The sequence below is a fragment of the Phocoena sinus genome, chromosome 6 (assembly GCF_008692025.1).
Source record: "Phocoena sinus isolate mPhoSin1 chromosome 6, mPhoSin1.pri, whole genome shotgun sequence".
In the NCBI taxonomy this organism is placed as follows: Eukaryota; Metazoa; Chordata; class Mammalia; order Artiodactyla; family Phocoenidae; genus Phocoena; species Phocoena sinus.
Genome location: NC_045768.1, coordinates 4611797 through 4628549, shown reverse-complemented (window position 1 = coordinate 4628549; position 16753 = coordinate 4611797). Strand labels below are relative to the sequence as shown.

The 16753-nt window shown below is 45.2% G+C and overlaps 1 protein-coding gene across 3 annotated transcripts in view; it reads right to left on the bottom strand.

Moving 5' to 3' along the window:
• The window catches only part of MED27 (mediator complex subunit 27), a 199740-nt gene that overhangs the window by 48389 nt on the left and 134598 nt on the right, over positions 1-16753 (bottom strand). Inside the window, exon 5 of one of the 3 annotated variants that reach the window (XM_032634852.1) lies at positions 182-377. The exons of 1 other annotated variant lie outside the window; for it this stretch is intronic. In XM_032634852.1, the coding sequence (XP_032490743.1) occupies positions 372-377 (6 nt within the window). In that variant the 3' untranslated portion in view covers positions 182-371. Of the gene's footprint in view, positions 1-181; positions 378-13061; positions 13184-16753 lie in introns of those variants that run through there. One more of the 3 variants, XM_032634851.1, reaches the window with a different exon arrangement.

Genomic DNA, 16753 nt, shown 5'->3' with positions numbered 1-16753 from the left:
ATGTTTATGATCAACAGTCAACATGGTTATTAAGCCATGAACAAGGCCCATACAATTTCATGATCTTCAACAGATGTCTAGCAGAAATCACTGCAATCCACCCCCCTCCACGCCCTGCCCCCATCCTGGCCGTCTGAGCTCACCAGCGGCTGGCCTGGCTCCAAAGATTAAGTAACCAGGTGATCTCCACAACAACCCCATGAGACAGCTCCACTTTACACGGGAGGAAATGACGGCACAGAGACATTCAGTGACGACCCAACATCACATGGCTGGAATCGGCCAAGCAAGGAACTAAACCCTAGCCGTCTGGCTCCAGGTCTGCTTAGGAGCCGGGTTGATTATGATGGTGATGAGAATGGCGTCAGTCACTACTCCTGTAACTACACACAGCACAGTCAGTTAAATTAACTCTAATTAAAATTCAATATAATTTACATAATTAATAACACTATAGACCATATTAGTATAAGCTCACGCTCATCTTTTAATTCAATTGCCAACCGAAATGGATTGTGCATGTCACTTTTATTAGAATCGAGCAACTGTTTTGTCTCAATGCACAGACACAATGAAAAGATTAAATGGAGGAAAAATCAACCGCATAGATTGGGATTAGGGAACAAAGTAAAATACCAAGATAAACTGCTTTTAAAATCAGTTGAAGATTTAATGCAGCTCTGGAAAGTTTCGATTATTTACACACTTGGTCTGTGCCGTGTAAATCTGGGCTAATGAGATTCAATTGCTGTGTATAAATCTGAAGCAGGACAACCCGACTGTCTAAAGAAAACAGCAGCTTGGACTCCTGTGTTAATAACTCTCCAGAACAAAGATTATGATTCGGGAAGAGTAACATCATTTTTGCTTCACATTATTGATTGCAGGGGGTATTGAGAGAAATGGCTCCATTTGGTCAAATATAAGCTCTGAGACAAGTGCCAGGGAGTCAAAGAATCTACTGATCAGTATTACTGTTCCTCTAATAACAAGACCAACAATGACAATTTATTTATAATTTTATTCATGTATTTATCTTTGGCTGCATTGGGTCTTTGCTGCTGCGCGCAGGCTTTCTCTAGTTGCGGTGAGCGGGGGCTACTCTTTCTTGTGGTGCCCGGGCTTCTCATTGCAGTGGCTCCTCTTGTTGCAGAGCATGGGCTCTACGCGCACGGGCTTCAGTAGTTGTGGCACGTGGACTCAGCAGTTGTGGCTCACAGGCTCTAGAGCACAGGCTCAGTAGTTGTGGCGCATGGGCTTACTTGCTCCGCGGCATGTGGGATCTTCCCAGACCAGGGCTCGAACCCGTGTCCCCTGCATTGGCAGGTGGATTCTTTGTGCCACCAGGGAAGCCCAACAACAACAATTTACATTGTCTCTTTGCCCTATGGAAACTATGAAGCACCAAGAGAACGCTTCTTCTTTGTAAAGCCCCCCATGTCTAGTACCAAGGGCTATGTAGTGCTACGCACGGGGGTGGATCACCATAGATCCTCACAGGTACCTGGCCGGGTGGCGCACTTCATAAAGGTTTTGTGCACAGTGGTACATGATTATAGGTACTGTTAAATGCATCTTAAAGCAAACTGATCCACTTAAGATCAGTCCAGGACACTGCTGCACTCTTTCTAACACAGGCATAAACAGGACTTCAGGAGCACAAAGGATGGAACTATCTTGGCTTGAAGAAGTAAGGGTGGGCTTCTTGAAAGGTAACATTAGACCCCAATCCCAAAGAAGGCGCAGCAGTTTTGCCAGAAGGGGCAGGAGCTGGACAAGGACACCACAGAGGGAAGAGCAGGCACAAAGCACAGAAGCAAACGGGCACGGAGTGTTTGGGGAATCTTGTGGTTTCTAAGGAGCCCCTGGAAACGAGGAGGTATTGAGGGTGGAGAGCCACTGGCATTTAGCATTCTGGGGTCAGGGATACTAATCCTTCTGCAAGACACCACCAGCTCCATACAAGGAGAGACTGTCCCATTCAAAATGCCACTGAGAAACACGAGAGGGTACCCAGGTGGCGGTGGGAGAGAGTAAGAGGGGAAGAGGTTGGAAAGGAAAACCGAGGGCGGGTTATAAAGACCGCCCACATACACCTCCCTAAGGAGGAGGGCTTTACCCTGCAAGCAAAGGAGTAGGAGACTGGCTTGGGGAGACCTGTCCTTTGGAATGAGCACTAAGTATGGAAGATGGAGTGGAGGCAGAGCGTCCAGAAACAAGGAGACCAGGGGATCAGCTAGGTGGCTGCAGCAAGAATTCCGGCAACAGAGGTGAGAGCGGGGAGGTGGGCGGGGGGCAGACTGGGAGGCGGGAGGCGGGATGGGCAGCGCGTCGGGGAAGAGCATGCTGGTGGCGTTTTGTGTGTACGGGGATGGCTCACTGCGGAGCTTTCATTTCGGGGTCATCTTTCACACAGTGTTTGATCAATACAATTCTTGTATCTGCTACAAAAATGAAGATAAGTGATGGAGCAGAGAGCTACCAAATTGGGAGCAGGTATAAGACAAGAAGCCTGGAACTCAGGTACCCTGGAAACAGACCCAACACTTTCGCCATTGAATAAAACTGATTTAATAAGCCACACACACAAAAAAAGATAGTTGTGGTTTTACTACTACTTTTTAAGGTAACTGTGCGTTTACTCAACCCCTTTTTCTGAATTCTGAAAACAGTTTTACCCTGCCTCAAAAAGGCAAGTGCCACAGGTTTCCACCAGACATTAATTTCATAAATTAATTAATAATATTTAAAGCTAAAATCCAATGAAACTCCTCTGGAGTTCGAATAGCTTTCTCCAACATTTAAATTCACTATTATAAATGCTAGCCTAATGAAATATACCTGGTAGAGTTGGTGGAATGTGCTTCCCAAGTTTGGGGGGTAAATGCAATTGAGACGTGTTGAGGGAAACTAGAGGTCTGAATCATGGGCTTCCAAGGCATCATTAGAAATGACAGACCCCAGGAATTATTGGCATATTAGCATCGGGGGGTGGGGGTGGGGGCGGTTCTGGGATGCCTAACTAGGTTATCCTTAAGTTAGACTCAAAATTTTTAGGGAATCTGAGGGACACTATCAATTACCACTTAGCCTTAAACACACATTCATGTAACAAGTGTCCCACTGCCTGTGGGAGCAACTGTCTTGAACCAATAGGTAAATAAACTAAAGAAACAACGTATACCTAGTAAATGGTATTTGTAAAAAAGGAAAGGGGGGGAAGGAAGGGAAGGAGGGAGGAAGGAGAAACGAAGAGGGGAGGTGAGGGGAGGGAAGGGAAGGGGAGGGAGGGAAGGGGAGGGGAGGGGAGGGGAGGGAGGGGAGGGGAGGAGAAGGGGAGGAAGGGAAGGGGAGGGGAGGGAAGGGGAAGGGAGGGGAGGGAAGGGGAAGGGAGGGGAGGGAAGGGGAAGGGAGGGGAGGGAAGGGGAGGGAGGGAGGGAGGGGAGGGAAGGGGAGGGGAGGAAGGGGAGGAGGGAAGGGGAGGGAGGGGAGGGAGGGGAGGGAGGGGAGGGGAGGGACGGGAGGGGAGGGGAGGGAGGGGAGGGGAGGGGAGGGAGGGGAGGGGAGGGGAAGGGAGGGGAGGGGAGGGGAGGGCAGGGGAGGGGAGGGGAGGGGAGGGGAGGGGAGGGAGAAAAGTATAAACTACTCCTTGAAATTAGTTCTAAGAAAAAAAATGCTTTTGTCAGAATATATAAACGATGTAACTAAAAAAAAATTATTTACGCTTTAGTTGTCATTAAACTGAAAAACACCTTTAATGACAAGCATCTGGGGTAAGCTGCTCCACTCCAGTACCCTCCTTCGCATGGCCATCCTCTTTAAGAGCAGTGTCTCTAGCACTGTGCTTTAACCTGGAAGCCACCAGAAATACAGGTGGAAATGAAGTACAGCTGTTAAAATATACTGACTATAAAACGAGAATCTGAAGATTAGAGGCTGAATCAGCAAGTAACCAGAGAGCCTCCCTGAGAAAGGACTTAGAGCTCCATCAGGGTTTAAGACCAGTGTCCTTAACCTTCTCTGGGAATTCACCACCCTTTCTAATGGGAGCCACATACCCTCCCCTCAGAAAAAGGCACGTAAGTGTACCTACACACAGGGGTTCAGAGATTTCCTGAAGCCCATCCAACACCTTCTAGGAGTTCACGGGCCAGCTTAAGATCCCTGGGATTACGACAAGAGCTAGTTTCAGAAAATTAAGTCAGAATAGGAGAGGGAACCCCACAAAAAATGCCATCTGTATGTCTGAATGGAACACCGTATCTACACACACTTAAAATCACAAGCCTTCAGAAGATAAAGCCAAGCATGACTTTGGTGTACATGTTCAGAAGGAAGCGCTGCAAATATTTTACCTAAGAAACCTCAGAATCCAGTGGGCCCTGAAAAATTACTGAGCCCGTGACCCCCTCTCTGCGTCCCTAGTGTAGTCTCCCCTTCTCGGTTTGCTCGGTCCCGAGTTCATCTCTGGCGCCACAGGGGCTGGATCCTCCAAGGGCAAGGAACGCCCTGAGGAAGCAGGAACAACGTGCTTCAGGGCTGGGAATGAATGAAACGACATCTGCGTAGCTTCAAGTAATTTTTTATTTTAATGGGTGAAAGCCTGAGCTCTCAAGTCACACAGACTGGGGCCTGAACTGTCACTTACTATTGGGGTTATCTTTCAGCTGTGACCCTGATCCTCTGCAAGTCCCAGCTTATTAACCTGGAAACGGGATAAAGTCACCTACCTCTTGGGGTCCCGGGCAGAACTAGTGAGGCGGGGTGTGTAAAGATCTGAGCTTGGTGTCTGGTACAGAGACAGCACTGACTAAACAAAGACACTTACTGAGGAATCGGTAAGATCAGGCCCGTGTTTCTGTTCCCAGTGAATTTTACACTTAAGAGGACAGTTTTTGTTCTATAAAATTTAATCCTAAGCATAATGCATGGTTACAATAAAAGAAATCAAATAATATTTAAGTGTTTCAAGTAGAAAGTTAAAGAACGAACTCCTCTCCCCCTCCCCCGTGAGGTAACCACTACTCTACCGGGAGGGTAAAGACAGCCCCTCTGGACTGTTTACAGATGAAGGTACAAACAGGTGCGTGTCCATTTCCCTCAAAGCCAGGACTGCACAGTCTCTGCTCCAGGCTCACATCCCCTAATAGCTCATCTCAGTATTTTAAAAAATCTTTTAATTCAGTTTCTTTATATATACACACATCAATATGAATGAATATTCATTCAACGCGTAATTACTGAGCACCTACTATGTTGCCAGGCACTGGTCTAGGGGTTTGGGACACATCAATGAACAAACAGACAAGATCTCACTCTTGTGGAGCTTACAGTCTTTCTGGAGGAAACAGATAAGAGACAATAAGCATAGAGAATTCCCTGGCGGTCCAGTGGTTAGGGCTCTGCGCTTTCACTGCCGAGGGCCTGGGTTCAGTTCCTGGTCATGGAACTGAGATCCCACAAGCTGCAAGACTCATGTAACACACAAGAAAATCACGTACTATCTTAGAAAGTGAAAAGTACTATTTAAAAAAAATAAAGGACATTCAGGCAGATCCGGGGCAGGGGGTAGTTACACATACTGGTCAGGAGAGGTCTTACGGAGAAGGGATACAAGAGCAAACCTCGAAGGATATGAGGAATGAGGCCTGCAGACGTCTAAGGGCAAAGGCCCCAAAGCAGGAGGGGGGCCAGGAGGGATGGGACACTGAAGGTGGAGTCACGGCAGACGAGAAGGACTGGGGCTTCTACCGGAGTGAAATGGGGAGCCTTTGCAGGTTCTGAGCAGAGAAGACACGCTTCTTGAGTTTTCCTTTAAAAGACTCTCTGGCTCTGTGTGCAGAGCAGACAGGGGATGGGGGGAGACCAGTCAGGAGACTGCTGTACTGACCCAGGTGAGAGGTAATGGAGGCGTGGACAGGGGTGGTGGCAGTGCAGGAGGTGGGGACAGCGGTCACATTCTGGACCAGACATAATTTCATGTAATGTAAAAATCTAAATATGCTCGCTTAAAAACGTTAACTTCTTATTTTGAAATAATTTTGAACGATTTCAGACTTACAGGCCCTATATGTTAGCATTACACTGCATGACCTTGGGCCTGGGTGCTTCCATCTGCCCTCTCTACACACACACACACACACACACACACACACACACACACACACACACACTCATACTGTCTATCATCAACCCTGCACCCATTAATTTTAGCATTCATTGGTGATTCTCGATTCTTATGTAAAACAATGATTACTATGGTGGCTGCCAAGTTTTCTAAATCTTTCTGCATCTATTAGCTCACATTCTACTGTAAGGAATGGTTTTCCCATAGCTATTTTTATGTTACACCGATACCTCCCATTTCTTTCTTTCTTCTTTTATTTATTTCAACCAGTATGGACACGTGGATTACGATGGTTTCTGTGGGCTGTAATCCTTACTATCACATTTATCTTGGTGCTCAATGGTCCCAGGCTTGGCTGACAGGAGCCAAACTGGCTTCTGTGTCCATTGTACACACCCCCATCATTCGGTGAGCACTTCCCTTGCTTTGGCCTGAGAAGATGTTCCAGGTTCACCTTATACTTTCTCTGCCCGTGTTCTGGAACCAGCCACTTCTCCAAGGAGCCTAGTTCTTGTTAGTGAGAATGATGTTTAAAAACAAAGATGGGGACAAGAGACGCACCCATTGTTCCTGGAGTCTCACTGCTTGTAGACCATCTCAGCAGATGGAGTTGGGACATGTGTGCACATGGGTATGTGTATACACACTTGTATCTATTTCTATATCTATCTGCCTATACATATCAAAAACAATTAGCTCACACTGACACTGCCAGTTTCACTCCAACACCAAGGGTTTACTCTAGCCTTTTCCTTCTTTTTGGTAATGTCCCTCTTCAAAAGGGAGAAATCTGGTTCCCGTTACCTGCAATTTATTTCCTTATTTCCTCAATCCTAGAATACACATAAAGTGGTTTCAGAACTGTTAACCCATACCTTCTATGAAAAACTGGCAAACTACCAAGAGGTTAAATATTTATTCACAGGTATAACAATCCTTAGCCCAAGGATCTAGAGTCACAACGCTGTGTTCAAAGGTTACTAGGGTTATAGCTCTCCATCCCTTCCCCAAAGTGTGGTTACATTATTCATTTGAAATACAGTTAGGTTTATTTATTTGTTTGCATTCCTTTTTTAAAAAAAAATCCACTCTAGTCGACTGTATTTATTTTTTGCATACATGAAACATTACCATGGTTCTAAAAATCAAAACTAAACAAAAAGATATTCTCAGAGACACATCCCCCTCCCTATACACATCCACCCTACCCTATTACCACCTACCTCCCTCTAACCAATTTCTTTGTTTCAGGTTTCATCTTTTCTGTGTGTTTCCTCTACAAATGAGAAGATAACAGATATTCTTTATCTCCTTTCTTACAAAAGAGGAAGCATATTAAGGATACTCTTACACTTTGGTTTTTTTCTCTTAACAATGTATCCTAGAAATCACTTCAAATGAGTCACAGAGGTCTTTCTCATTCTTTTTTAAAGATGAAGAAAAGCAGTGGTGTGGCTCCACTGTGTGGCTGTATCATAGTTTATTCAATCACTCCCCTGTGCACAGGCACTGAGGTTATTTCCAGTATTCTGCAATTACAAACAAGCTGTAATTAATAATCTTGTGCATATGTATTTTCATACTGTTGGAGGTGTGTCTTTAGGGTAAATTCCTAGAAGTAGTACTGCTGGGTCAGAAGGTAAATGCATACAGAGCTTTGCCAGACGCTGCCCAAGTCCCTCCAAGATGGTCGCACCAATTTGCATTCCCACTTACGATGGTGGCTGTTTCCTTACAGGCTCACCAACAGAATGTGTTGTTATACTTTTTAATTTTTGCAAATCTGGTAGGTGAGAAATGGCACCTCGGTGCAGTTTTAATTTGCATTTCTCTAATTATGGGTATGGTTGAACATCTTTTCGTATGTTTAAGTACCACTTTTATATCTTTTCAGAGGGTTGATTGTCTGCCTCTTTTCCTCATTTTCTGTTCTATTTTTGGTCTTTTTACCCTTTTTAAGAGTTAAAAAATGATCTTAGGTATACTAGCCCTGTATCTGTGATACACGTTGCAAACATTTTCTCCCAGCGTGTCGGCTGCCTTCTGACTTTGTGATGTTTTTTTGCCACCTAAATTTTTTCCTTTTTATGGTAGAGGCCCTGTTGATTTTAGATCCTACCTTTGTCACACGTAAACTTTTAAATGTAATTGAGTCTACTTCTAGTCTATTTTATTCTACTAGCCTATTTGTCCACCCACGAGCCAGCACCACACAGTTTTTTTTTTTTTTTCCACACAGTTTTAATTATAGAGGCTTTAGAGTATGTTTCAATGTCCGACAGGGCAAGATCCCCTGGTAGCTTTTCTTTTTTGGTTTCCTATCCTTTCTGCATGCTTCTTTTCCAAATGAACTTGAATATCAGCTAAAATGCAACCTTTTAATGAATGTATTATATTTGCTCACATTTATTGATAAGACTGATACATGTGGTCTCAACTTGGTCACATGATTGTACAGTTATTATGTGCATCATATTTCCAATGCTTCTTTCTCTAAGTGACGTTTTCTTTGCTTGCTCACTCGTTTACTGGTTGATTGATTAATTGTATTTAGGAAGGTTTATATTTTTGTTCTCACGCTTACCTTTGTACTTATACATTTTAATGCCCTTAGACTCCCATTTTAGCATTTTGTTCGTCAATTTTTAATGGAATCCTTTAAATCTTACCTATTACATATATAAAAATCAATGAGCTCGTTCTACTTTCATCTTTACCTAGCCCTTCCCCCATTTTTTGTTTAGATTATTTTTACTGTTAGAATACATAACATTTATATATTATTACTTTACCCTCATCACCTTTGTTTTAGTCTTAGATCAGCAATTAAATACACTATATGCTCACTATGAGTCCTTAGGCTGAAGTTTCCCCACTCTTCTCTTTGTTGAATGAATCTCATTCTCCAGTAGACTCCTCAACATGGGCTAATGGGTAGAGAATTCTTGCATGTTTAAAATGGTTTTTCTCTGATACTTGAAAGACATATATACCTTTGATTCATACTTTCTTTGAAAATGCTGCTCCATCATTGCCTTGCTTTATATATTGTTTTTGAGACATCCAATGCCAGTCTAATTCTTTTGCCTTGTAAGTTATTTTTTTGCTTGGAAGCCTTGAGAATCTTTATCTTTATCTCTGAAGTCAGAGAGCATTATCAGAATACATCTTAGACGTCATTGTTGCTGGTCAATTTTTCCAAGTACCCAGTGAGATCTTTCAGTGTGCAAATTTAGACCTTTCATTTGTAGGAATTCTTCTTAGATTATAGTTTTACGTATTGGTTCTGTTCCATTATTTTGTTCTCCTTCTTCATGGCCTCCAATTATATATGTGTTGTCTCTTCTCTGTCTGTGCCTCACTTCAACCACTTTCTCTCTGAACCTTTCTACTTCTTTCTTCATCTGATTTTCACTCTCTTGGTTGTTTCTTAGCCTTTCTTCAGTGCCCTTTATTAAATGTCTTTTGTTTTATAACCATGAGAATGTTACTAATCCTAACAAAATTACCAACAATTCCTTGGTATCCTTTGAAATTTAGACCATGTACAGCTCCTCTGGATTGCTTAGAAAACATTCTTTTACAGTTGTTTTTTTGAATCAGGATCCAGACAAGGTCCACACGTCACATACTGCTGTTAAGCCTTTTAAGCACTCCATCCTCCCCATTTTCCCCACATTAAGTTAGTCGTCCTGTAGAATGTCCCATATTCCCTTGACTTTTACTTTTTGGATTTTTTTTTTTTTTTTTGTGGGCCTCTCACTGTTGTGGCCTCTCCCGTTGTGAAGCACAGCCTCCGGACGCACAGGCTCAGCGGCCACGGCTCACGGGCCCAGCCGCTCTGCGACATGTGGGATCTTCCCGGACTGGGGCAGGAACCCATGTCCCCTGCATCGGCTGGCGGACTCTCAACCACTGCGCCACCAGGGAAGCCCTTGACCTTTTTTTTAAACCTCAAAGTTTTTAATCACTAATAAATCTCCATTCATACAACTGCCATTGCAACAAACATTTCTAGAACCACTTTTTGAAATTTAGTTTGATAAACTGTTCTGAATAGTCCTAGCAGTTAACATACTTCTTAAAGCAGCAGTTCTCAAACATTTCGGTCTCAGAACCTTTCTACACTCTTGAAAATTACTGAGGACCTCAAGCAACTTTTGTTTCTGTAGAATACATCTGTCAATATTTACCATATTAGAAATAAAACAGAAATGTTTAAAACACAAGACTACAGGAGCCAACAGGTGCCCACAGGATGATGTCATCCCTCACGACGTAGCCTCTGGAAAACTCCACCATGAACTTGTGAACGAACAAAAGTGACAAAGGAAAGCGATGTCTGAGTAAAAACAGTTTTGACTCTGTGGACCTCCTGAATGGGTCTCTGTAATCTCTTGTTGCCAAACCATAATTTGAGAACTGCTGTTGTAAAGAATGGGTCTGATTTTTGGAAATAAATGTCCTTTGGAACCAGGTTTGGTAAACCAACTTTTTATGTGTCAAAAGTGAAGCGGCACTATAAAAACTGGCTTTTATTATAAATTTTATAAGATGGCATTTTTCCCAAAAAAAGCACTTAACAAAGAATTCTGATAATATCCTGTGCTGTGACAAAATATGGGTAGAGGCTATGTTAAAACATGGGCACAGCTTCGTAAAGTCATTGCTGCAGCATCACAGAATTTTAGCACTGGATGGTCTCAAGAAATTTCTGAAGGACAACTGAAGTTAGTTCTGTCTTTGTATGTTTGGGAAAAACCTGTTTTAGTACTTCAGAATTGTTAGTGGGGTGTAAATTAGTGCAACTGTTTAGGAAAACATTTGGCATTTTCATGGGAAGGTGAATATTTGCATGCCCTAAACCAGGGTTTGGCACTTTAATTTGGGGCTGGACAATCCTTTGAAGTGAGGACTGTCCTGCTCATTGCAGGATGTTTCGCAGCATCTCTGGTCTCTACCCACTAGATGCCAGCGATACCCCTCCCCCCACGTTGTGACAATTTAAAATGTTTCTAGACATCACCAAATGTTCCTTGGGAGGCAAAAGAATCACCCCTAGTTGAGAACCACTTCCCTAAACTAAGCATTCTTCTCCTGGGAGTCGCTCTAAGAAAAACCTTAGCCCATGGGTCCCAAGGAACACGAACAAGAATGTTCAAAGCAGGGCTTCCCTGGTGGCGCAGTGGTTGAGAGTCCGCCTGCCAATGCAGGGGACACAGTTTCTGCATGACCTTTTATTTTTTTTCGTAGGTTCCATATATATGTGTTAGCCCCGGTCCAGGAAGATCCCACATGCCGCAGAGCGGCTGGGCCCGTGAGCCGTGGCTGCTGAGCCTGCATGTCCGGAACCTGTGCTCTGCAACGGGAGAGGCCACAATAGTGAGAGGCCCGCGTACCGCAAAAAAAAAACCAAAACAAAACAAAAAAGAATGTTCAAAGCAGATTGTTCATGATACAAAAATAAAAAAACATAAACAAATCAATGACCACTGATAGAAAAATGGATAACTAAATTAGGCTATATTCATATAATGGAATATTTCATATCAGCAAAATGAATAAGCTATTGTAGCTAAACCAACAATTTGAGTAAAATTTAGTTAAAAAATAAAAAAAAGAATGTTGAGTGAAAAAATTAAGTCCCTGAAGACAACATGTGATACCTTTGAAAAATCATTAAGATAAATAGGCACAATTAAAGAACACACTATACATATGTATTTAGGAATACATATATTTGTGTTAAGCCCTCCCTCAAAAAAGGAAAGAGAATGACCCATAAAGGGAGGGATAACAGTTCCTACAGGACCGGGGCCGGGGACACTCACAGGGTATAGGTTGCAGATAATGTTCTAGCTCTCAGGCTGGGGGGTAGAGGTTCACAAATGTTCACTCTATTATTAAATAAATAAATACGAAAGGGCCATGTCTGGATCAATGATGACATCGTGATCATCAAGCAAGGATTATGATCGATTTAACCTGAAGTTAAAATTTAAAAAATCAAATGCCCAGCCCTACCCACAGTCTGTGAGGCCCAGAGCCCGGTCCCTGCCTGTTCTGTTTCGGAAGTCTCACCTCCTCCCTCTCTGCCCTCGCTCCCTGCACTCCAGCCAGCCTAGCCTCCTGGGTGTGATCTGCACACAAACTGTCCTGGGCCCAGGTCTTTGATGCTGCACTGCCTCTCGTGGGCCCGGCTCCAGGCTCGTCTCACTTCCCGCAGGTCTCTGCTCACAGAGGGGTTCCCTGAGCCCCAGCTCCCCGCACCATGCCCTCCTCTCTCCAGCCCCTGTCCGGCTCTGCCCCCACGCCCTCCCCGTCATATTATGCAACACCTGGCTGGTCTCCCGTCCATGAGCGCAACGCAGGCTCCATGAGTACACGGACTGTGGTCAATGCTGAACAGCGTCCAGCACTATGCCTTCCTCTCCTGGTACTCAGTGTTTACTGAATAAATATATGAATGCTTTAGCAACCTAGCTCACAAAAGGGCCTGATGCTTGATCTGAGACGTATCAAAAAGGCCCACCTTCACTGGAACTCCAAGGGCACAATGGTTTAACATTATGCTTTTTGAAACGTGCTCCGTAGATGACTCGAGACTCGGGTGGGAAATGTGGCATTGGGGCTCTACCCCAGACCTGCTGAATCAGAATTTCTGGGCTGCCTGCCAGGAATATGCATTTTCCACAAACTACACTGGTGATTCTTGGGCCTACTAAAGTTTGAGAACTACTGAACCCAGCAGAGAAATCCAGGCCCAAAACAGTTAAGCACTTTAGCTGTTCAACAGTCTTCCTACCTCAGAGAGCTTGGGATGGAGTGAAATGAGACAATGTGTCTAAACGGTTTAAAACAGATGAGTCATTCAAAAACAAGGCATGAATATGTTAAAGAAACTGAGGGTTGGTAAAAAGTATATTAAAGAGATTGATAAATGAGATTTATCTGTTGTAAACCATATAACAATAAAGATTAATCTATAACGTATTAAGGTACGTTTCAAATATGGTTGAAGCTTCATCTTTGTCTTCTTCTCTTACATTTTCATACCTAGTGGATCAGTAAAAAATTGTGGATTAATATTTTAAATGCCGAAAGAAGCCAGCTGCTTGTTCTAGTCTGACTCAGTTAAGCTCTTACAATATTTTGACTGTTTGAAGAAAATTAATAATGGGATGTAAGGCGGTAGATTAACTGAAACTAAATATCAACACAGCTAGATTTATTTTTGGATGACTGGGCTCATCTCTTCAAAGAACGGGAACAGGATTTACTTTATCGTGAGTTATAAACTTACACAACCCCAAAACAGCCCCCGACCAGAGCGGAGAGAGCCAGTCGGAGTGTAGTTAAGGATTACGTAAGAGGCTGAAAGTTCAGATTTCATATTAGCCAGGACTTGGCCTGTCCAGGCTCCAGTCGATGACCCAAGGCTCACAAAGATGCCAGGAGAAGTTAAGGTGATAACCGCCCTGAGAGTTCTGGAAGCAGGCTAGTTTCCTCTCCCCTGAGTAGTAGGTCCCCATTGCAGCCACGGGGAGAAACCGGGACATCCAGAAAAGAAAGATGCTTTTCTGCGTCATTCGTGCATTCACTCAGCGAACACTGACTCAGCCCCGATCTGTCCTCCCTTCCCTCCTCCTGAGCCTGCGCTCCCTGCGTGTCCACAAGCAGGAAGCGGATACAATGCCTGGGCCTCCAGGTCAAGCACAGAGCCCAGGCCGGAGGTGACTGCTCCTACGTCTGATGGGCTCTGAAGCCCGACGTCTCCAGGCCAACAAGGGAAGGCAGGCTTAGCTTTTAGAGGAGCAAAATTGACCCCAAATCGCCTTAGAAGGTGCCAATTCGATAATATAGTCCTCATTGTTTCCTTTGCCCCTCTACATTGTGAAGAAGCTATTGGTGACAGGCTGAGGCTCCCAGGTACAGATCTTCGTACATCTAAGGCACCCTGCTGCTTCTTGGCAGGGATTGCTTGGTGAGGGAGGAAACCAAAATGGGATCACCAAACCTGCCCTTTGTTCACAGAATGCTCTGGAGTTCAATGACTTTATGCCATTTTTCCATGTGTGTGCACAAAAAATCCAAAACCCCCTCTGTGCTCACACACCAAAACCAGAAGAGATCTACAGTGACAACAGAATCAGTGGAACGTGCCGACTGTGGACGCCAGGCCATGTTAACCAGAGCTGTTTCTGGACTCCTCTGTACACCAGTGTGGACACCAGGCCACTACATTTCACAATTCAAGTGACTCTTGGAAAAAGCTGTCCGGGGCTTCCCTGGTGGCACAGTAGTTAAGAATCCGCCTGCCAATGCAGGGGACAGGGGTTCGAGCCCTGGTCTGGGAAGATCCCACATGCCGCGGAGCAACTAAGCCCATGCGCCATGACCACTGAGCCTGTGCTCTAGAACCCACGAGCCACAACTACTGAGCCCCCGTGCCACAACTACTGAAGCCCGTGTGCTTAGAGCCTGTGCTCCACAAGAGAAGCCATCACAATGAGAAGCCCACGCACCACAACGAAGAGTAGCCCCTGCTCGCCACAACTAGAGAAAGCCCGCGTGCAGCAGTGAAGATCCAACACAGCCAAAAATAAAATAAATAAGTTTATTTTTTTAAAAAAAGAAAGGAAAAGCTGTCTGCCCCACTGCTCCCAACACTGCCCTTCCTCCACTGCCTCCGTGGCGTGGGCGAAAGCTTAAAAATATATCCTGGTATATGTGCAAGAAGGACCATGCCACCATTATTTAAAAAGCAAAACCGGAAACAACCCAAACACACGATGACAGGAGAAAGAATAAAGTGTGTACCGTCCCGGAATGAACTATTACATAACCATGAAGATGATCAAATTATCAGATACAACTACCAACACGGCTACATCTTAGAAACAATCCCACAATACGACACTGTTCTTATAAAGTTCAAAATTCAACAAAACTCAGCGATCCATTACTTAGGGATCCATGTCCATGTGGTAAATTCATACTTAAAAAACGAAGAGAAGGGGAGGATTATCAGGGTGGTGGTGATCTTGGGGGAGAGGCAAGGGCTGGGGAGAAGCACACACTGCTCATCTTCAGCTTCTGAGATGGGGTCGTAAGCTCATGTGTTTATCACCACACTTTTAAACTGACATACACATTACATATATTCCTTTGTATACATCCAATTACACAATTTAAAAAGAACAAGAAAAAATTACCTGCCTGGGGTCTGATCACCCGAATCTTACTCGCCAGCGCTACGAAGTACAATCGGAGACGGGAGGAAGAAGCACCCGGAGGCCTGGAAGCCGCGTCCTGGCTGCACGAGCCTGGAGAAGCCACGACCTCCACCACCTCAGCTTCCTCGCTTGTGAAATGAAACCCATCGGCGCTGCCTACCTTGAGGGCCTCTACGAGGAGGAAAGGAGATGAGCGCTAGGTAAAGCACAAGGCTCCGCGTGGTTCAGGGGGCAGGGGACATGTGCTCTGTCATACGGACTGCTTGCTCGGCCCTGCCTCTCTTCCCCTGAGGAATGACCTCCTCCACTCCACATTCTTCTCGGGGGCTGCCAAGGCAGGACCCACCCCCCCAGGGGGAGGGACAACTTCAGGTTAGGCCAGTGGGAGTGTTTCCCCTCGGATATATGAGCACAGGCGCAGGATGAAAGGACGAAAGGCAGGTGAGGTCAAATCACTTGGGCCACGGAGTCCAAAAGGGACCTTGTCGGGCCTCCCTGGTGGCGCAGTGGTTGAGAGTCCGCCTGCCGATGCAGGGGACGCGGGTTCGTGCCCCGGTCTGGGAAGATCCCACATGCCGCGGAGTGGCTGGGCCCGTGAGCCATGGCCGCTGAGCCTGCATGTCCAGAGCCTGTGCTCCGCAACGGGAGAGGCCCCAATAGTGAGAGGCCCGCGTACCGCAAAAAACAAAAAACAAAAAACAAAAAGGGACCTTGTCCTGCTCCTGTCCCTCCTGGCAGGGCAGCTCTATCTTCATGTCTGTGAGCATCCAGCATCATTAAAAAGCAAAACAAAGACAAAAGCCAACCCTTTTCTTGCTTCAGTTCATCAGAGCAGGTTTCTGTTGCCCACACTCACGGAAGCCTGGCTGACTCAGGAGGAAATGCTGCCTTATTACCAAGCACGGGTGCACTTCAGGCTTCGGCCAAGCAGGCAGAGGGAGGTGTCAGCAGAGACTGCCCACGCGCGTCCTGCTTCAGCAGCCTAGCTGGTACCCCCATCAGTCTCACTTGCCTCCCAAAGCTTTCAGAGTGCACCACCTCCCAGATTCACACAATTCATTTCAGAAGGACCTCCAGAACACAAGTTTCACTCTTGCCTGAACCTCGTGCAGTGGCGCCCCACTGCCTACGGCACGGGTCTCACACTGTCTCCACCGGACACAGGGCACAGGTGACTAGCGAGGGGACAAGGGGAGGTGGCAGCTGCTGGTCCCGCTCTCCGCCCAGGTGGAAATTCCCTTCGACCTCAGAGAAGATGTGTGTGGTGACAGCAAGTGGCCTAGGGATCTACAGTCTAATAAAACACCATCTTTAAAAGTAAAAGCCAAATAAAGCCATGACGTTCAAAGTACGATTATCCACCTGACAATTTAATTCCGAATCAGATCAC